Genomic DNA, 21,992 nt, shown 5'->3' with positions numbered 1-21,992 from the left:
CTTTATCGAGACTGTATCATCGGGAGTACCGTCTTAACAAAGAGCTTCTCACTCCAAGGAAGTCTCCATCTCCCTGCTACTGGCGGTAACGCAGCCTTGGCTTGCAGGAGCCTTTAGAAAGGCCCTGCGGGGTAACACCAGGACTTTGCTGTTGGGTTGTTCTTACTGTAGGACCTCCTGGAGTTCATCCCAGGACATTGTGATCATAGGATACAAATGGTGTGGAACCAGTGTATGACTCCGGGTGTGATGGCATCACCCTTGTGTGGCCTCCCATGTTAGACCTCCATTGAGCTCAGTGCTGGTGTGCTACGTTCGTTCCCTCCTGCAGGATACCATGACATACTCCTGTTACTACAGTATGCCGTCTCACTGTAGATCACGAGTTGAGGAACTTGATGATTTAATTGATTGTGTATGATTAGTCATTGTCCCAATTGTGATGATGCTGACACATACCTATATTTCTCTCTCTCAAAATTTCTGAGAAAATCAACGTATTTCATAATAAACTGTGGCTATCGATCATTTTCGTAGCTTCTGTCTAACGTCTTTTATGCTAATCTTCAGGAGAGAGAGAGAGAAGAGAGAGAGAGAGAGAGAGAGAGAGAGAGAGAGAGAGAGAGAGAGAGAGAGAGAGAGAGAGAGAGAGAGAAACGGTTTGTGGTCTGTTCTGCCGTGGCGAGGGGTAATTCTTCATATAAGGGCCTTTACAGCTGTCTGGTCACAGGCATGATACTCATAAAGCCGCCGGGATTACAAGACAAAGACGTCCAGGCCAGCATGGACGAGGTTCGTCATATTATAGCAGAGGAAGACATAGTATCCGTCTTGAGGCACGTTGAAATGATTAGTAGCTCGTACTGCCCTCGTCTGCAGGAATTAGGGCTTGAGCAGACCTCAAGAGTATATAATAGAGTAATGTAGAGAGCTCTACCCAGAGCTAGTATCCCTGATGTCACGACCTATAGAGAAGGCGCGGGATGTGTCCTGCTTGCCTACATAGGTCTTCCTTCGAGGAGGTCATTTGAGAACGACAGTCGATGAGGAGGGCCAGAGCTACGAAGTCTGTCCGGAGGAAGGGTTCGCGTTGTGGGTGTAGGTAAAAACAGAGGCTCATTTTGAACCAGAATGTCCGACGAGTCCCATTCCACAGTCGGTGTTAAGGCTGCTAGACATGATCCTCGATGGCCCAGATACCAAGTCCACCTTCGGCTGGTATATGTTAAGCAGCCCTCAGCACATCGCAGGTGTTACAGTATACAACAGTAACCACGATCGGCGACGTGTTGGAAGCAGGGTGTTCCCCAGTAGACCAGTTGTCTGGACAACCCCTCTCCTGCCATCGTATGCAGGACACGTCCATGTATGTGGTGGGCCGGTGATGATTAACCTACCAGCTTGACTTTGACGGGGAAGGTCGATGGCATCTCCACCAACCCTGGCATGACACTGACACACAAAAGGAATTCAAACGCCATCCGACCATTGGGTTCCCTTCGAGGCTGTGTGTGATGGTGGAAGATATCATATCGGTAACTCACAGCTTTGTGTGGTAAAAGTTTGAAGGTTTAAAGATAATTCAAAGATGAATGACCTACAAATTGTCATATTGACTGAAGAGGCGCAAATAATGAAAGTTGTGGACTTGACGCGAAGTATTTATCAATATTCTTAAACACCATTACCTGCGTATAATGTCTCCACATCACAGTGTGACAGCAGCTGGTTCAAACGGCGAATGATATACATGTTGCAGAAGTGGATGCCTGACGCATTTTCATGACAGTCAGAACTACTGTGTGCACACTGATAACAGTAACACTGTGCACAGCGTCATTACCAGCATCTCAAAGCTCAGTGAGTACGTGATTTCTTCCCTCCAACCTGTGGTTTCATACGGTACATAACCACAAGTTTTTTTTGTTTGTTTTTTTGGTATACACCATATGTGATATCTATCTACTTTGTTCCACATCATGAGGTAATGTCCCCAGTAAAATATTGTGCCCCGAGGATGGGCTATAGAGAATAATGGCAACCTGGTACCTCCTATAAATGTGGCATAATGCAATATTACCAAAGGAATGGGTCACTTCTGTGGCCCGGTATCCCTTTCTTAATGATGCATCGCCCCATTTTAGCAGAATGGCTGCCCCAAACGACAGTACACAGGACTTTTCTAGCAATCGCCCCACATCTGAAAATATAAAAAAATCTTCCTTTTTGAGGATATGGTCGAGAAACGTGCAACGTTTTATGCTTTTTTTTATATATTAAAAACCACAAGTATATTCCACACATCACACACGCACATTGCCATACCATTTCGTACAGTACATGTCCCTCTGTACAGATACGAAGCGATGCTTTCACCAGATACGATATATTAGACAACACACCCACCCACCCACACACACACACACACACACACACACACACACACACACACACACACTGCCATACAATTGTGTACAGTCCCGTGTCGTCCTCCCCTGTGCAGATGCGAGGCGATGCTTTACCTCAGCGCTGGGTGGGGGTGTCTCTCCCTCGTCACTCATTTGCTGTGTAGTGTTATGTCTGATGACACTGACATCGTACGCCTACATACCAAGCCAGGAAGCCACCCCCCCCCCCCCCCCCCCCCCCCATGATGCACACACAGCCACACGTGTAATAACTCGACCCACACTACACACGACGCATCAGGATTGTGTTTTGTGTTTAAAAGCATAGAGCATCATGAAGGGCTCTCCTCCTCCTCCTCCTCCTCCTCCTCCTCCTGTCCTCTCCTCTCTGCCTCCTCCTCCTCCTCTTCCTCCTGTCCTCTCCTCTCTGCCTCCTCCTCCTCCTGTCCTCTCCTCTCTGTCTCCTCCTCCTCCTCCTCCTCCTCCTCCTCCTTCTCCTCTCCTCGTTGATCGAATCCATTTTACTCTCCGTGCTCGAGAAGGTCATTAGTATATACAGAGTTTTACGAAAATTAATTTTCTGAGGGTCGGCCGTCAGTACGACAATGGCCTGTGCCAGGCAAAGACCCGCTGGACCTAACTAATTACATGGTAAAACAAGAGCAGCATAATAAGTCCTGTTAGCTTGGTAAGTCTTGGGTTTTAGCTTCGGTATGTGTCCTCTTAGCTTGGTAAGGCTTGGGTTTTAGCTTCCATATGTGTCCTCTTAGCTTGGTAAGGCTCTGTTTTAGCTTCCATACGTGTCCTCTTAGCTTGGTAAGGCTCTGTTTTAGCTTCGGTATGTGTCCTGTTAGCTTAGTAAGACTTTTTTAGCTTCTATATGTGTCCTGTTAGCTTAATAAGACTGTTTTAGCTTCGACATATGTCCTGTTAGCTCGGTAAGGTCCAGCTTGACCTTAAGTTCTGTGATTTAGCTTCTAAGCTTCGACACCAGCTCAACAATGGCTTAGGTGACATAATGCGTTTACAAGCCTCTGAATCAAGTTTCGTTAAACAGTTACCTCGTTTAGTGCAAGCGTTTAGGTAGTTCCAGCGTTAAACTAGTTTGTAAACATGGATTCGTTAGTTCAGTGTTAGTTACTAGTAAGTTTCACTATCGCCTCAAAAGGTGTTCACTCCTAGGTGTCTGTTACCTCATCGAGGTTAAATGGTTGATATGGTAACACTGCCATTACCATTGTCACAATTTTGTGTTAGGGACAGTAGGACATTGTACCAGCGTGGCTACAGTGTACTGTTTGCGTAGTCAGTTCCTGTGTTAGGCCATCTATGAGCAGTGTTAACATAGCCTAGTTTTGGTTACTGTTGGTATATAGTTATGGGCGGTGTTAACCTAGCTATGTGCAGTGTTAGATTAACTATATACATTGTTAACCTAGCCTTCTACACTGTTAACCTTGGTACTTGGCACTGTTATCCTGGCTACTTTATCACTGTTAGCCTAGCAGTGCACTGTTCGCCTAGTGCAGTGTAGTGTTAGACTACGCAGTGTAAGAAGTGGCGGTATTGCTACTGCAGAAGAAGACGCGGGAAATTAAAAAAATGACAGAAAACTGGTAACTATAGGGGGTACAAAAAGGGGAGAAAATGGGGACAGAGGGATATGAAGAGAGGAAGGGAACGAAAGAGTAGGAGGTCGAAGGCGGAAAAAATAGGTGAAGGAAGAGGTAGCAAGCACTCAAGGTCTTGTCTTCCTACTTCGACCCACGATTCTACCTCCCCCTCTGACCCAAGACTCTACCTCCCCCTATGACCTACGACTCTACCTTCCCCTCTGACCCACGACTCTACCTCCACCTCTGACCCATCACTCTACCTCCCCCTCTGACCCATCACTCTACCTTCCCCTCTGACCCACGACTCTACCTCCACCTCTGACCCACGACTCTACCTCCCCCTCTTACCTAAGACCCTACCTCCCCCTCTGACCCATCACTCTACCTCCCCCCCTCTGGCCCACGACCCTACCTTCCCCCTCTTCCCTACGACTCTACCGGACCTGACCCATGACTCAACGCCCAGTCGCATCCAAGCCTCTTACTTCACCTCTGACCCACGCCTCTACCCCTCCATCCCCGACCCAAAGACTATACCCCCACCTGACCCTCAACTCTAACCCCCAAACCACACTAACCTGTGCTTATCTATCTTAGACTTTAACTGTCGTTTCGAACTTCTTTTTTTCTCCTTCTTTTTCAACCCAAGATCATCAAATTCACAGAGACCCCCGCAAGGTTCCTTTATGCCCACCATCTTCTTTTTTTTTCTCTCATTATTTTCTTTCCCTTCCCCTTTTCTTTGTGGTATTATATCCCCACTGAACTTTCCCGGGTAGTTATCTCTCTCTCTCTCTCTCTCTCTCTCTCTCTCTCTCTCTCTCTCTCTCTCTCTCTCTCTCTCTCTCTCTCTCCTTCCCCTACTTGTCTTTCATCCTTCGACCTTCGCGAGGATAATCATCTGGGTAATTCGAATAGCATTGTAATGTCATTTGACACGTTAGAGGCGTGAATCAGGGGGGGGCCCTCATAACACATCTTCCTCCTCCTCCTCCTCTTCCTACCTCCTGCGCCGCCACCACCTCCCACCGTCCCTGCCTGGAGGGAGGTTAGTGGAGACCTAATCTGTTCATAACCATTATTGTCGGACGAGGAATCTGACAGACCTTCGCCTAAGCAGATATAAAGGGGGAGTGCTAGCTAGCAGGGAGATGGGGCGGTCTGAGGGAAGGGGTACGGTGTGGAACTGGAGATGGTAAGGGTAGGATGAGGTAAAGGTTAGGGGTAGGGGATGGAAGTGAGAGGGTTAGTGGGAGAGAATTATCTAATAAGGGAAGGGATAGTGGGAGGGTTATGTATGGTAAGGGAAGGGGATGTGGAAGGGAGTGACAAGGGAAGGGATAAGGAGATGGGAAGGTTAAGGGTAGGGGGGTTTCAGAGTCATAACTTGGGAAGGAAGTGGACAAAAAAGGAATGGGTAAAATTAACCACGAGGTAAATATTCACAAAGTGATAACGAAATAGTTGTGGGCAGTTGGGGTCGTTTAAGGGGTGGTTGGTGGTGGTGATGCATATGGTAGCAGGCTCTGAGGTGGGTGGTGGTGGTGGGTCGTAAGGTGCATATGTACGGGAGGGTCGTAAGGAGGTCGTGATGATTGTATGATGGTGATGGATCGTGAGGAGGAGGAGGTGGGTGATGGTGGTGGGTCGTAAGGTGGATATGTACGGGAGGGTCGTAAGGAGGTCGTGATGATTGTATGATGGTGATGGATCGTGAGGAGGAGGAGGTGGGTGATGGTGGTGGGTCGTAAGGTGGATATGTACGGGAGGGTCGTAAGGAGGTCGTGATGATTGTATGATGGTGATGGATCGTGAGGAGGAGGAGGAGGAGGTGGGTGGTGGTGGTGGTGGTGATGGGTTCTGTACAAGTTACGACTGTGAGTCTCATGAGTTGGTTGGTGTTGTCGGTGGGTCGTAAGGCGGTAGTGGTGAGGAGATGGTGGTGGTGGTGGTGGCTGGAGGGAGGGGGTCGTCAGGTGAGAAATAGCCACGATAACACGAAAGGAGAAGTGGCAAACTTTCCAGGTATTTACTGGACTCATTATAACCTGGTAAACACGTGGTAAGTCTTGGGGGAACGGCACCTGCCTCCCCCTGTGCTTACTATTATGTGAGAAGTTTACTTACACTTTACAGGAGAGCTAAACTACAGTACCTCACCCTCCTTACCAACCTCCCTAAAATTAACCTCTTCCCTCCGTGTTTATGTCTGTTTGTGTTCCTTTCTCTCTGTCTGTCTCTGCTTATTTGGAATTTGGAGAGCTTCCTAAACGAAAAGGAGCACAGGCTAGTCCAGTAATGTTATATGAGAACTTTCCCCATAAAAGATAAAGAGATTTGATAATGTTCTGTGTGTGCGTATCAACCAACTTCATTATATGGTCGCGATTAAAAGTGAAATCAACAGATTGGAAAGAATTCAAGTATGCTCCACAATCGAGACCGTGAGAATAGAACGTAGGAATGACCGTGAGAGGAGCTTGAACTATGCTGAATAAAAAATAGAGGAAGATATGTGATGTATACGTGCATGGCAAGAAGAAAAATGAAAAAGACTGGGAAGGTTGAGAAAGTCTTGCTGGAACGAAACAGGCCACAAAGCTGGTAGAAACAGAGCAGTTACATACTCAGGAATAAAGAGAAATGTCCCTCGCCCGGAAAAAGAAGTTATGCCCCCAAAATATATGAGATCCTAGCGAAGAAAAGAAGAGACTCTCCTTTAAATCTCTCGCCAAAGTGAAAATGTGCTACTAGGCAGAAGATACCCGTACGATCGGACACTTAGTTTAGAAGTGTATCAGACGACCCCAAGACTGATGGCAAAGAACATTAGTTACTGCTGAGCCATCACTCTATGCCGGTGAGCGCAACGCGCTGGTCCCGCCTAGTGGCACAAACTTCACGTCGTATGTACGGAGGTGCTCTCTCTCTCTCTCTCTCTCTCTCTCTCTCTCTCTCTCTCTCTCTCTCTCTCTCTCTCTCTCTCTCTGTAGTACGAATATTTAGTTAATTAGAACCATAGATTAGAGCAGTAGTTACTAGGTAACATCATCCATCCACTCCATCATCATCCATGTACACACACACACACACACACGCACACGATAACCTCCTTAACCCAATCCATTTTCCACGAGGTTAAGATACAGGTTATCCATCATCAACCTCCTTAATCAGTACAGTAAACGAGAGGGGACCCCCTTTAAACTCTCCTCTAATTAAGGATCCCTTTAAAGTGAACTGTCTACCCATTAGATCCCCTGATGCTCTGCGTGTGTGCGAGCTGTCTACCTATTACATCTCCTGATGGTGAGTGGAGGCATTCATCTCGGGATGACATCATCCTCCACCTGCTGAAACCTGACTAGATTTTAGACACAGGGTTGCTGGATGCGCACGTACCGGGCCGCAGGCTTAAGGGACACCGACCAATAATAGAAAAGAAAGCCAACGAAAAATGCATTAGATCGAGCTCACGTTGAGCCTAAGGGTATGGCAAGCGAGTAGGAGGAACCAAGACGTGGGCAGAGAGATGCAGAACCAAGCTGTATTTCGTTCGGGTGAGTCGATGAGCCACATAAACTTTGAAAATGGTACGGAAAGGATTAAGGTAATTTCTTTTTTTCTCGGGGAATTACCATATTTTCTCATTACGGTCTGTTTGTTTTCTGTTGTTTTTTTGGGTGGGTGGGTACTCTGAGATCCTAAAGGGACCTTTACAATGTGTAGAAGCCGAGGGCACTGATTTTATAAGCGTATGGGAGCATCTTGCACAGGCAGCTACCACTTTAGTGAACTTATTGTGTATAAAGGTATCGTTATGTTGTGCCTGTTTCACCACTTTATTGTTTTCGTGCTGAGCGAGTGTCGAATTCATTTACAAAAATGGTCTTTCCCAGGGTCATACGTGCGATAAGGTCTTGTATGGTCTTCAGGATCGCCTTTTTTTTTTTTTTCGACTGATTGTGACTCTGTGATGTTGTCGGCCTTGTACAGGCCTAAGAGATGAAATAACCCCAACCAGCTTCATATCCGAGGCATTTCTCCCACCTCCTCCCTCGCTAACCCCAGGCTTCTGCAATAAGTTCGTGTATGAAGTGAACACATACGGCCCCCTTATCTACCAGGATTACGAGAGGGTGAGGACCATACAGGTGATGTAGGAGTGGCTTGATGAGGACTGCGTCTGGTATGGGGCGGCTCTGTGTCAACACGAACACGGTTAAGCCGAAGAAGGCTTGTCAATCACTCACGACGTCTGCTGCAGTGGCTCCCCTCCTGCCATGCAAAATGACCTGAGGTTCCGATGGCCATCGTGGCGTCTACCCGACCGTCCCTCGCCCACTGCACATGTAGTGCAGAACTCTCGAGTGTACAGCACTTTCTACTCGTCATCATGAGACTCCTCCCGTCCTCCCTGAATATCAGATAAACACTAGATGTTTCTTTCATCGCTGGAAGGAGAGGCTTCATTAAGGTCCGTCCTCCGCCCGGACTCCTGGCGGAGCCTCGACCATCCCGACTCTCTGAACCTTCTGTTCCTCACTATATTACCCCCGGAGTGTAAGCCATTCAGGCGTAAATGCAGAGCCGGGAGGGGATTTATGAAGTAATACTCTAACCTGGAGATGTATGAAGGAAAAATGCTCAAGTGGGACGTATTCTTACTTCTTATAAGGTGCTTGGGTTATGCGTTCAATAATATAGATAGATGAATATATTTTGTCATATTTTGCCGTTTCCAGTAGTAGCGAGGTAGCGCCAAAAACAGGCGTGCAAATGGCCTCATTCGATCACATCCACTCTCTAGTTTCCATGTACAATACACCGAAAACCACAGCTTCCTATCCACAACCAGGCCTCACAGACCTTTCTATAATTTTCCCGACCGCTTTATCAACTCTGGTTCAGCCCACGAACAGCACGTCGTCCCTTATATACCACATCACTCTGATTCGCTCTATCCCTTTCACGCCTCTTACCCTCCTGCATATTCTAGCCCCAGTCCTTTAGAGCATCTCTCATTCCATCCTTCCACCACCTCCTCCTTGGTTGCCTTCTATTCCTTCTTCTCTCTACTTCTTATATGTATTCCCTCTTAGTCATCCTCTCCATTTATCCAAACCACTTCCGCACACCTTCTTCAGCTCTCATGCATACCCTTCTTGTTACCTCACCCTCTCTCTCTCTTACCCTCTTGATCAACCCTCCTCACATATGTTGTTCTCAAACATTTCCTTCCTCACACAGCTACCCATTCCTTTGTCTTTTTTCCAAAGCCCAACCCCTGCATCCATACACTTCCTACGAGACTACTGTACCTTCATACATACCCATCATTCTCCTTGAAGACAAAGACTTCTCTTTCCACACATTCTTCAATGCTCCCAGAACCATTACACCCTCGCCAAGCGAATTCAGCGTATCCTGTGTTGAGTCTTGTGAGATAAATGTAAATTACTATTTTCCATAATTCATTCAGTCTTTCTTAGGAACATTTTTGCACACTCCATTTTATGTCTCTTTGGTAATGGCTGTTTTATCACGTATAATTGGTTTAGATATTCATACTTTTTAGGTTAATTAGTTCGTACATTTTACTACCGTCATGATACCAACACGCACGCACACACACACACACACACACACACACACACACACACACACACACACACACACACACACACACACACACACGTGCATGCGCGCGCACGTTCTCTTTCTCTCCCCTGCCCATATTTGGACGATATATTACAATAGCCGTCGTAATGGCCATGCATGGGCCGATAGCCATAAATCCCACAAGACACATGCACAAAGTAGAACAAATTGCTATGGTCGTTTGTACTGCATGTTTACCCCCTGTTCTCCCCTCCCCCAGCCGTTCTAATTACCTCAACACATCAGCTTTGAAATCCTTCCACAAAAAAAGCTTTTTTAATATCTGCTTACTCCTTTGTTCCTCTCCCTCTGTGCTTAAATGACTTACAAGTTTCCCGTACCTCATTTTAACAGACTAGCTCGTCCACTTGCTCGTGTGGGGGAGGCTACCACACTCTCCCTTCCCAGCACAACGCCTTTACACCCTGGCCACCACATCCTCCCCCACCACCACCACCACCACTTACTCCATCCCTGACCTCCACTACACCTTAATTCTATGGCCACCACACTCTTTTGCACCACCATCACTTCTCACTCTTCCCCCTGACTAACGCACCCCTTCCTCTCCCTCTCACCACTGTCACTCCCTCCTTCCCTAGCCATCATACCCTCTCTCATCACTCCTACCCCTCCCTGGCCACCACAGCCCTCCCTCAACACTGCCACTACTTCCTCCCACCCCGGCTTCCACACCCTGACACATCACCACAACCGCTCCCTCCCTCCCTAACTCTTGATAACTCGCATGAATGATCCAGAAGCATGACCGTGTCGCCCTTGGGTATGATAGCCTGGCCTTTGCCTTGACCCTTGGGGAGTTTGGAATCAAAGTCTAAGGCCATCTTACCCAATGGTCGTCGCGTCATGCTCAAGGGTCGTACCATCATTGTGCCCAAGGATCGTGCCGTCGTGTTCAAGATGAAATCCTCACTGTGAGCTACTCATAACCTCACTATGTCTTTAACTGTGAGGCTCTGCACGGAAGACTTGACGAATTACAGATATGTTCTTTTTTCTCCCCTTTTCTAAACACTTAATGTTATAGGATTAATTTACTGAGTAGTATACCTTGATATATATATATACGTAGACTTGATATCAATATTCATATATACCCGACGACGTAAAGTTCTGTAGCTCCTGTGTATAATGGATGGCTGGTGTTCGTCCCAGGTCTCCGTTCTCAATGTGGTGTATGTGTGTTTAAAGTGACAGGTCTCGCAACCAGTCCCGCTTTTACGTGTCACTGGGTTTCATTATGGGAGTGTGTTTGGCATGAATTGATTTCGGTTCCATGGTCCAGTGATGACATTTTCTGGTGTGGTAGGACTTGAATGGTCTTGTTTGTCATGACCCTGTGTTATGCATTTGCCTCTGTATGTGTGTGTGTGTTGCATGAACTGCTTCAGTTTAGCGTGAACTGCTTCTCTTTTCTGTAATGTAGTTTTCATTATGATTGTGCGTTTGGCGTGAAAGGTTTCAGCTTGCAATTAGAATATTTTCTTTTACCTTCTACTAGTTACATTTTGCCAATGTGTTTCAGTGAATGTGTCAAAATTACATTTTGCGGGTGTTTCAGTATCCATGTCAAGATTGACGTTTTTTGTTGGTGTTTCAGTACTCGAGTCACTAATTACATTTTACTGGTGTTTCACTATTCAGGTCATTGATTACATTTTGTCTGTGTTTCAGTATCCGGATCACTGATTACATTTTTGCCTGTGTTTCAATATCCGGGTCACTGATTACATTTTGTGTTGTTTGAATATCCGGGTCACTGATTACAATTTTGCCTGTGTTTCAATACCCATGTTAATGTTGACACTCTACTTACGTGTGTGTGGGTGTGTGTGTGTGTGTGTGTGTGTGGGTGTGTGTGTGTTTCAATTTCCACGTTAGTGGTCACATTTTGCTTGTGTGTCATCCTCCTCCACCCACCCCACTACAATGTTGACGGTGTGCTCGTTGTGTCCGGCAGGTTCGTGGTGCGGGGTCTCACCTCAGGGCAAGACTACGAGGTCTACGTATCTTCCCACACGTCCTACGGCAGGAGCCCCTACAGCCTGGTGGAAGCCTTCACCTACAAGACTGCGGAGAACCGTATGCGTGAGTTCCCTCCACCAGGTCTTGGCTGGTGGGTAGGGAAGGGGTACATGGGCAGTGTGTGCATATATATATGGGTCTATATAAGGGATATATCGGGGGATGTATATTTGAGAAAAGTGGATGACTTAGAATAAATGGTTTATAACGAGCCTTTGTGCTTTGGGACAGTTATTTTGCTCATGAGAGTACATAGCTAGGAAGCGAGGTAACAGAAGACCTGATGGTCTGTGTCGAGGTTATCTGCTGGAGGATAGTGTCCTACGTCCTTGATATATATGGGTGAGAGGATAGTAAAGGGTGGTAGGGGGATTAGAGGGAAGAAGGAGAGAGATAGATGGTTCGAGGGAGGTAACAGGATTATGAGAAGATGATGGTATGTGAGAATGATGAAGTGAGTGGAAATGGGGCTAGGCAGGAGTTCAGCGGCAAGGTGATGGTGTGGGGATGGGAAGGGTTGTAGAAGCGGGGAATAGGTTGAAGGGTTGGCAGTGACGTTATGAAGGTAAAGGGGTTATGGGAAGGGATGGAAGGCAGGAGGTTACGGTGGGGAGGGAAGTGGGCTAGGTGACAATTGGAAGGGAAGTGAGGGGTGATCACAAAGTAATGTGATGGTAGAGAGAACAAGGTGCCTGTGTGGAGTTGCAGATCCGATTTTTCCTCTTTCATACAGGTGTAATTTTAGCTACAGTTCTCGTGAGCTGTGTACAAGGTGCTCCCGGCCCACGAAGCACACTTGACTGCTGCTTCCCCCAGTTGCTGTGTGAGGGCAGGCCATTCGAGAATTGACCTTTATGATCCCTCCCTCTCTCCCTCCCTCCCTCCTCCTCTCGACCATCTAAGCTTTTTTGGGAGGAATTCTCCTTATCCCTTTTATTCTTCTTTCTCTCCTTCATCCTATAACTTTTCCACCTTTGAAAGTTTGGTCTACGAACACCTGCGGAGAGGCCTGATTAATCTGTCATCTCATTTTCCATTCACTTTCTCCCTCACCAAAGATGACTTTTGTTTGGGGATCTTGTCCGTACAATACCGGTCACTGTGGGGGGGATGCTGAGGCAGGGGACGTGGTGTTGGTGGTGGTGGTGGAGGTGAATGTTGAGGCCGAGAATGTGGTTGTGGAGGTTGTCGGAACAGGGAATATGGGGATGGTAATAGTGGAGAGTGTCTGACGTGGATCTAGGAAATATTGCCGCAGGGGAGATTGTGTTGGTGTTGGGGAATGATGAATGAAGGTGGAGTCGTGGTTGTGTTGGTGGTGGTAGTGTTGGAGAAAGTTTCGGCAGCATACTCGGTAGTGGTGGTGTTGGTGAAGGATGTTGCAACAGGAGACGGCGTTCTGGTGGTGGTGGAGAAAGCATGGCTGGTAGTTGGAGAAAGTAGAAGGAAGGTAATCAGGATGAAAGATTACAGTGAGCTTCGTCGCAGATATGATGGAGATAAATGTTGAAGTAAGAGACTTCAATCGAACGTGGAGATCCAGTGGAGAGTGTTGAAGGAAGGTGAGAGGTTGGAGGGAGGGGGAGAGGAGGAGGAGGAGGGTCAGGATGGAGCGAGGCGGAGATGGGATGTCTGTGGTGTGATGGAAGGTGTGGTAAGTGTCGACCGTCTTCCGTAGGAGAGAGAGAGAGAGAGAGAGAGGAAATCCCGGGGGTGAGGGTCACAGTGGGAGAGTTTGGAGAGGGGTTAGGGAGAGAGAGAGAGAACAGGAGGAGAGAGAGAGAAGAAAAAGGTTAGTGAGAAAGAGGGGGGAGTTAGGCAAGAGGAATATGGGGACGCCTGGTTGGAAGTGAACGACCCTGTGTGAGGAACTAGCCAACAAAGGGGTGTAGGGAGGATTGTCACGAGGACCCAGACGGGCAACGGTGACTTACTGCCTGACTGCAGAAGACCATGATAACGTGTGTTGTGATGGCAGTGTAGACCCGACGACAGCATGTTGTAGTGTCCCAGGACAGAATAGTGTCATAAATACTGATATTCCTTCCTATGTAAATCCAGTAGCCTGGAAGTAACGTTAGTCATACAAATACCATCTCTTGAAACAAAAAAATCAGACGGGATTAAATCTAGTACAAAATGTCTCATAATTTGTGGAAATAGAATCGGTGTACTTTCTTTTGAAGATGATGATAACCAAGAGGGAATATCAGATATAGATGGCCAACACCTCTACGAAAATTTACCCTCAAAAGGACTTTGTTAATGTAGATACATATATCTCTTTGTATCTGTAGCTTTAAGGCAACAGGAAACACAGTCATGGTGTGGTGGTGGGAAGGTGTGTGGCGATTACCTCAAGTGGTTACCATCGTGAGAACCCAGTCATGTGTGATAGCAACTGGTACACTCCTACATAATGGCTGAATGAGCTAAAGCATTTTGTAGCAGTCTGAAGCAGGTACGCTTAAAGTAAACGCCAGGATCAGATGAAATAGCAGCAGGATTATTCGTGTGGTAATTTCTAGGATGCATAGCATAGTAGGGTACGTGGTGGAGTGAGGTGTATTCGTGTGGTGCTCTGATGTACGTGGTATTATGGTGCGTGGTGGAGTGAGGTGTATTCGTGTGGTGCTTTGATGTACGTGGTATAGTAGGGTGCGTTGGTGGAGTGAGGTGTATTCGTGTGGTGCTCTGATGTACGTGGTATAGTAGGGTGCGTGGTGGAGGGAGGTGTATTCGTGTGGTGCTCTGTTGTACGTGGTATAGTAGGGTGCGTGTTGGAGGAAGGTGTACTCGTGTGGTGCTCTCTGGTGTACGTGGTATAGTAGAGTGCGTGGTGGAGTGAGGTGAGTAGTGTGGTGCTTTCTGTGATGCGTAGCATAGCAAGGTACGTGGTGGAGAGAGGAGTATTCCTTAGGTACTTTCTGGGATGTATAGTGTAGTGGGGTATGTGACGTGAGGCGTAAGTATTCTTGAGGTGCTTGACATTGTAGGGTACGTAGTGTAGTGACTTGTTGAGGTACGGCCTAGAAGACAGGGGCCCACATGACCCCGAGTGCCTGACCGCCGTTGTGGTGCTGAAAGATTCTTGTCATATAACTGTTGTAATGTTGAGAGTCTGGAGATGCGGTACTTCAGGCTCGTTCTTGTGGTGTGTGCTTGTAGCGAGATGTTGGTTTGTCATAAGCGTGCGCGGTTCACTTGCAAGACACACACACACACACACACACACACACACACACACATGACTGGGCCGAGTTCAAACGGACTTCGATGGTTTATAAAAGACTGTGTTAGATGAATTTAGTTAGTTTAATTAATCATGATGTGTACATGCCGACATGCCATGGCGTGCGTCACGGGCGCTAGACAAACTTGAGTGTACAGGGTTGGGAAAATGTAGGCGAATGAGAGACCAAGTTACAGAGGTGGGCTGAGGGGCTCCTCCATCTGTTCTAATGCATAGGTGCGATACAGTACAGGCTGGGTCATTACCCATACATATGCACGGTACAGTAAGTATGAATAGGTGAGCCAAGGCCCACATATATTCATTACACATGCCATTCTTCTTCGTTCCCTTTGCCACCACATTCAGGGGCAAAATAATTGTCCCTTGCACTGCTGGTCGGGGACACGCCAAGACCATTGAAAACCTGTGATTTTCTACTGAAGGTACAATCTGGTTCTTGTATATGGCACTGGCATAACTATAATTAACCTTTTGAGCACGACAGCACGACCTTTGAACATGACAGGGTGATGGCCTGGTCTTTGACCTGACTCCTACGTGTAGCGAGGTGAGAAGTCAGTGCCATCACACCCAAGGGTCGTACCTGTGTGCTCAAAGGTCATACTTCGTGCTGCAATGTCGTACCGTCGTACTCATGGAGGTTGATGACCAGCTATGATATTATTTTCCGCTATAACATTAATGTTTTGACACTTTGGATACTAACACTTAACGCTTGCAGTGAGGGGGGAGGTTGAGGGGGGGTAAAGATGTATTGTGGATGAGCAGTCCTACGTCATTTATGAGGGGGTCTTATGTCTAGTGTTGGGGGATCTTATGTGGTGTGTGTCCAGGGTGAGGTGTATTTTGTCATGCACTGGAGGGGGTCTTATGTCGTGTCTGTGGATCCTACGCCTCTTGTGTGGGTATGCGGAAGTCTTATATCTTATGTCGTGTGCGTGGATCATTTGTTGCGTCTGAGAGTCTTGTGTGGTATGTACTAGTGGTCTTGTGTGTGTGGTCGTATGCTGTGTGGTAGGGGAATCGTGTCGTGTGTGTGTGGTAGGGGAATCGTATCGTGTGCAATCTCTTATGTCTATATATGACAACAGCCATCCCTGTGTTTTGTTTGTGTAGTAATAACATGTCTTGTAGTGTGTAGGTAATATTTACTTGTTGTTGCTTTATGTAATAGCCTAACCCCTAGAACATGACCTATGCAACCTTTGAGGTTAACTCTACGACCCCTGAACACGACGGTACGACCCTTGATATTTTATCGACCGCCTAGCATCCGTTGTTTAAAGGACGCGTTATTACACTCAAGGGATAATGTAAGTCGTGCTCAAGGATCGTTCTGTTGTGTTCAAGGGTCTTAACGTCTTGCTCGAGGGGTAATCATTATACAGACGACGTGCAAGGGTAAGGAAAAGACAGAGATACAGTAATTCGTATATGTTCAGTCATTATTGTGGTACTGATATATTATTGATGTAAGATGGAAAGATTCGATGCTAAAGTTACTTCCTTTTTATGCCTTCAACACTATTGATGTAAGGTTATACAACTGTGTGAATTTGCACCTGATGTCTGTCTGTATTTTGCATACCAGAGATTATCTTGACGTAAATTCAAAGTTAATCTCTGGGCTTGTAGAAGTGTAGTTTAATAGATTCAAGGCTTAAGGTTTACTCATTAAGATTTTGAAGCTTAATCCTTTGACTCGTAAAGCTCTAAGCATTACCATTTAATCCAAGACTGTGACTTTACAATTAGAAAAAAATAAACTGTGGAAGGTTTGAGCTTCAATCGATCCTCTAAACACGTTAAGCTTTGAAGTTTTAAGAATTACGAACTTCAAGTCAAAGATGATTCAAGATGATATTAATTTCGAAGCCAGAGACCTCATTCATTGTAAGTCACTCCATCATTCACTGGCTGTACACCGCAAGGACAGTGAAAAATTTCTGAGATTTGGGTGCACTGACTTGCTATCAAGTCACTAAGTTTAAATTTCTCCAGTATTGACCGTGGTCACGTTTGCTAGTGACCTTAGGTTTTCACGTCTTAACCATAGGTCATATTCAGCATGGACATCAGGTCATCTCAAGCCTAAATCAGAAATCTACTTAGGACTTAAGCTATTTACTTTTTTCAAAGTTTCAAATTCGTTTTCATTCCCGTCACCATTGACGCCTGATCTCAGTTTAGCTCAAACTCACGTGGCTCCTTTGTTCGTCAAATCATAATTTCAACTTAAGTCATATTTCCAGTTCATGTCGAACCCTAATCTTGTATACCCATGAGATACAATCACAGGTTTCCGTTGATGTGGCCTCGGTGGAACGAATAAGACTCGCGTATCTGAAATGCAAGCAACATTTTCCTGTTTCGTCTGCATGTGATGACTGACTTACCAAAGAACAGCCTTCAGATGAGCCAGTGCATTCTTACTTCACGTTCTGTCGAGGTGCGGGCGGAGGCTTGTGTCTCTTACTTTAGGGGGTGTCTGTGTTTTGTTCGTGACTGTGAGGGGTGTCCAACTTGACCCTCACTACCCCGTCCTCCCAAGAAAAATACACCTACGCCCCCTAGCAACACACACACACACCAAAGCCACTCACCAATTTCTCCGTCTTTCAACCCGTGTTCCCTCTCCTCCTCAAGCAGGTAGCAAGTCCACACGCCCGTCGCTCTCCACCATCATCATGTTCGTGTGCGGCGTAGGCGCCATCGTCGTCCTGGTCATCGTCATCATCACGGTCGTCAGGCTCAAGCTGCGCAAGTCCAGCCACAAGTGCGTGCGCAGGACTGCCACCGCCACCGACTCCGAGATGCCGAAGGACATTCTCTCCGGAGATGAGGTGAGGAGGTTTGGCTTGAGGTTCAGAAGGTTGACTAGAGGTTGCATGGGGACAGGAAGGAAGGAAGGGAGGTGGGTGGGTGGAGGGATATTAGGAAAGGAGAATGAAATGGGAAAGCCAGAGAATATAAGAGCTAGTAATATAACCTGTGACGAGATTATTTGCTGAAGGACAGTAGAGTTAATGCAATTACATGGAAAAGCCAGCTAACTGATTGCCGTATGACCAGATTATCTGTTGCAGGACAGGTAGAGGACATTGAAAGGCCAGAGAACAGAAGGGCTGATAATGTGTGAAGAGCTTATCTGCCTGGAGGACATTGCGAGCACCTGGAAAACCCAGAAAACAAACGACCTTGTAGTTTATGACGAGATTATCTGTTAGAGGACAATAACAGTGAACGGGAAGGCAAGATAATGGACTATCTGATGATCTATGAAGTTATCTGCTGGAGGACGGTGAAAGTAAACAGGAAGGCCACATGACTGATATAATCCATGACGACGTTATCAGCTGAAGGGCAGTAACAACATGGGATAACAGAACTTGCGGTCCATGATACTGTTATCTATCTGTGGACAGTATTGATATATGGGGAAAACAAGATAAATGACCTGATGACCCATAATGAGTTTATCTGCGGGAGGACAGCAGAGAGAGAGAGAGAGAGAGAGAAAGAAAAAGATAGACACTTCGTTGGGAGGTTTAGGTCTGGTTCACGTATGGGCAACGTGTGGCTGATGGAGACCCTTTGTGCATGACGGAAGTGCCTCTCGGTATGATTCTTTCAGGGTCAGCCTGGAAAAAACAAATCCAGTCTGTCAAAACCACAGGTCCCACCGGTGTTGGACAAGGGTCGAGATCCTTGTACTCAACAGCCGTGATCAAAGAACTAACGTCTTAGATGTGTATAGGCTTAATACATCAGATGTGTATGATCAGCTCCAAATGAACACACAATGCTTAGAATATAACGAAAGAAAAACTTAATGGCATCGTTATGAAGCGATCACTATACACATTTTGCAAATCTTGTTAGGACATTAAATAATTGCATCTGATCACATATACCGTCCATGTTGAGACCTCAAACGAGGGTTAAGTATTCTGTTTTATCGAAACGAGACGGATTTCCTTGTAGCAGAATCAAATGCTGTAGATCTAATGGTAGTAGTAGCTGTAGTTATGTTGCTGCTCCTACAGATGTATCAAAACTTGAAGATACACAAACCCTCCGTCGAGTGACATTGATATTCCAAGGGTGTCTTGAGGCAAACTGATCCTCTTGATGTACGCTCCTTCATCTGGAAACAAGAAGGGAAAGCTTAGTCTAAGGAGAACTGATGGAAGCGATCAACTTTAAGCATACAGCAGCAAAGAACCTCTTTACCATACCTGTTTTATCAAACCCAAGGATCAAAGTCGGATTCTCGCAACTTGTGGAGCTCAATTTTCACCAGCTGTACCCCCACAATGATGTCTTTCAATTCTTAAATATTGCAGAATCCAAACCCAGCCAGAGTGTTGCTGGAAAGTGTCATTCTTGCCATTTCTGCTCTCTCACGACCGAATACAAAGTCGTTCACCTGAAAAATTCATAAAAACGTTGAAAAATCATTTGAATGTCAGAAGATAATCTCTACATCTGATTTCATGCATGTATGAACTGATATATAGCTAAATGCAAGACCTTGAATGGGAAAAAAATATTTACGAATGTGTTATGTAGGTATATATTGATGGATATTCGTAGTTATAAGGGATGTTAAGGAAATGATGTCATTGTGTACAGTAGTAATGACAGTGCGTGCTTGATCTGTTGATGTATTATTTTCCTGATCATACCCCTACTTCTACCAACTCAAGAGCCAATTCGCTTTCAAGACATTCCTCATTTGTTCATCTCGTTCCAGCATGCTACATAACAAATCCTCATCCTCACCTGATGTACCTAAACACTGTACTATCACTCGCACATCTCCATCCCAAGCCCCTCATAAGCAGTCTGTCATACACACCACCATTACATATGTCGCCCACATATTACCGTGCAGAGTACTACATCCTATGACTCCCTGATTCAGAAGCATACTGTCATGTTTATGATCCGACTCCCTGTTGATATGCCCCATTTTTGTCATGTGATTCCGGACTTGCCATTAGCTCCCTCGGCATTTCCACCTTCGCCCCATTTTGTCTGTGCCATTCCACGTGTACACCGTGCGAGATATGTGCCAAGTTCTGCCACTTTAGAATGGTATGGCATTTTCAAAATTCCCGTTTTCTTTCTTCTTCCAGAAGCGGGCACCCGACGTCAAGGAAGGTACGGCGAGCGGCAACCATGTGTCCAAGGGCTCTCAGCTGACGGTGAAGGACGCGGCACACACCAAGGAGAGCATCCCGCTCCAGCCCATCATCCGCCAGCCTTCCAGACCCTTGCAGCCCATCATCAAAGAGAACACCCGCTCCGACAACGGCAAGAGCTCCCAGGGTCGGACGGTGCTCTTCGTCGAGCCCCCAAAGCCGCAGAGCGGAATCCTCGTCAATAAAAACGAAGTGCCGAGAACCACTTACGACGCCATGTACCAGGGCAGGAGAGGGACTCTGAAGGGCCCCGATGGCGACGTGATGTCGCACAACCTCTACGCCCCGCGCGGCTCCTACTCCGACTCACTCCACAGCATCCACATGGGTCGAGGGCCGGACGGGCTCGGTCTTTACTCGGACAGGGACCCCCCGATGGTTAGGGAACCCCCTATTCTTAGGGATCGAGAGCCACCCATTCTAAGGGACCGAGAGCCGCCAATGGGAAGGTATCGACCCTCGCTAGACGACCGGGGAACCGCCGCAGATATGTTGGACCCGCAGTTCTCATCCAGCTCTTCCAACCCCTTGGGTAGGGAACCCGAGTACTGCTCTCCCCGCAGTGCCATGAGGGGTGGCGGTGTCTTGGCTCCCACTTCTCCCTATCCCGCCAGGGAGTTAAGTAGGAACCTGGGTCGGGACTTGCCAAGGGATCTCGGTCGGGACTTGCCTAGGGACATTCGAGACCTTCCTAGGGAGAGAGACCTCCCAAGAGACAGGGATCTCCCAAGGGATAGGGATCTCCCAAGGGATAGGGATCTTCCAAGGGACAGGGATCTCCCAAGAGAAAGAGATCTCCCGAGAGAGAGAGACCTTCCGAGAGAGAGAGACCTGGGGAGGGAACCCCCAGGCCACGTCTTCACCTTCCCTTCTCGAGCCGCTAGCAACGAGTACGACCCCTTGATCCCACGGTCGCCGCCTCCCATCTCCTGCATGAAGAAGTCCCCAAGTGTGAGCGCCTCTGTAGGGCGCCACTATGACCCACCTCCCCGTAGATCCGAAGGTAGCGGCTACCGGTCCCTCCCGCGGCCCAGCAAGCCCCGCGGGGCGGAGGCAGAAGCCCTGCTCAAGTACCGCTCCCTAGACAGACGTTTTGACCTGCCTTTCAGCGGGTCCTTGCCCCGACCCGAACCAGAGTCGAGCGAGGAGACCCCGCCACAGCACCGCCGCTACAGCGGGTCGCCCCGCAAGAGATTTGCGGACGAGAAGCACTTCCACGTGTATCATGAGAAAGAAAAAAAACAGGACGGTTTGGATGACATGGATGAGAGTTTTGTATGAAATGTTTTATGAAATATATGTTTTTATTGGTGTAGAATTGTTTTTTAAAGTCCTGACGGTGCTGAAGTCCATTCACGGAAAAACATGTTTACGTACTAACACGACCTTGTCTTTTTTGGAATCGTAGGGAATGTGGGGACGTTTGAACAAGATGCCTTACGAACAGACACGAAATCTAAGATGGCCCCCCTTAAAAAAAAAAAAAATTACAACCACAAAATTGATTCTTGTCACTACTGCTTCTCCACTCGGAAAATTATGGCCCATCTCTCAAGAACACCGACACAAATTAATAGACCGCCAAGTCTATCATGAATCACAAAAACAGCTTCAAAAAAAAATCCAAGGATCCAGACCACAAACAGTTACCAACATTCCAAAACACAATCCCGATAAGAGATTTCTCATCGGCCAAAGTACCCTGTTATTCTGGCGGCTCAGCCGACTTGGGCACGGCCGTCGCATTGCGTATGGGAAATCTATAAGGCGGCAAACCACTTCATCTGAAGTACGGGAA

The 21,992-nt window shown here is 47.0% G+C and overlaps 1 protein-coding gene across 12 annotated transcripts in view; it reads left to right on the top strand.

Annotated features, from left to right (window-relative positions):
* LOC139753326 (uncharacterized) overlaps window positions 1-21,512 on the top strand; it is a 769,854-nt gene extending 748,342 nt beyond the window's left edge. For 9 of the 12 annotated variants that reach the window (XM_071669650.1, XM_071669652.1, XM_071669653.1 and 6 more), the window contains 3 exons: window positions 11,667-11,794; window positions 17,634-17,830; window positions 20,129-21,512. In XM_071669650.1, coding sequence (XP_071525751.1) covers window positions 11,667-11,794; window positions 17,634-17,830; window positions 20,129-21,475 — 1,672 coding nt within the window. In that variant the 3' untranslated portion in view covers window positions 21,476-21,512. The remainder of the gene's footprint in view (window positions 1-11,666; window positions 11,795-17,633; window positions 17,831-20,128) is intronic. The other 3 variants (XM_071669662.1, XM_071669661.1, XM_071669660.1) reach the window with 3 other exon arrangements.
* Window positions 21,513-21,992: the final 480 nt, after the last annotated feature.

The sequence above is a fragment of the Panulirus ornatus genome, chromosome 14 (genome assembly GCF_036320965.1).
Source record: "Panulirus ornatus isolate Po-2019 chromosome 14, ASM3632096v1, whole genome shotgun sequence".
NCBI lineage: Eukaryota > Metazoa > Arthropoda > Malacostraca > Decapoda > Palinuridae > Panulirus > Panulirus ornatus.
This window is presented reverse-complemented; position numbering and strand designations above follow the sequence as displayed.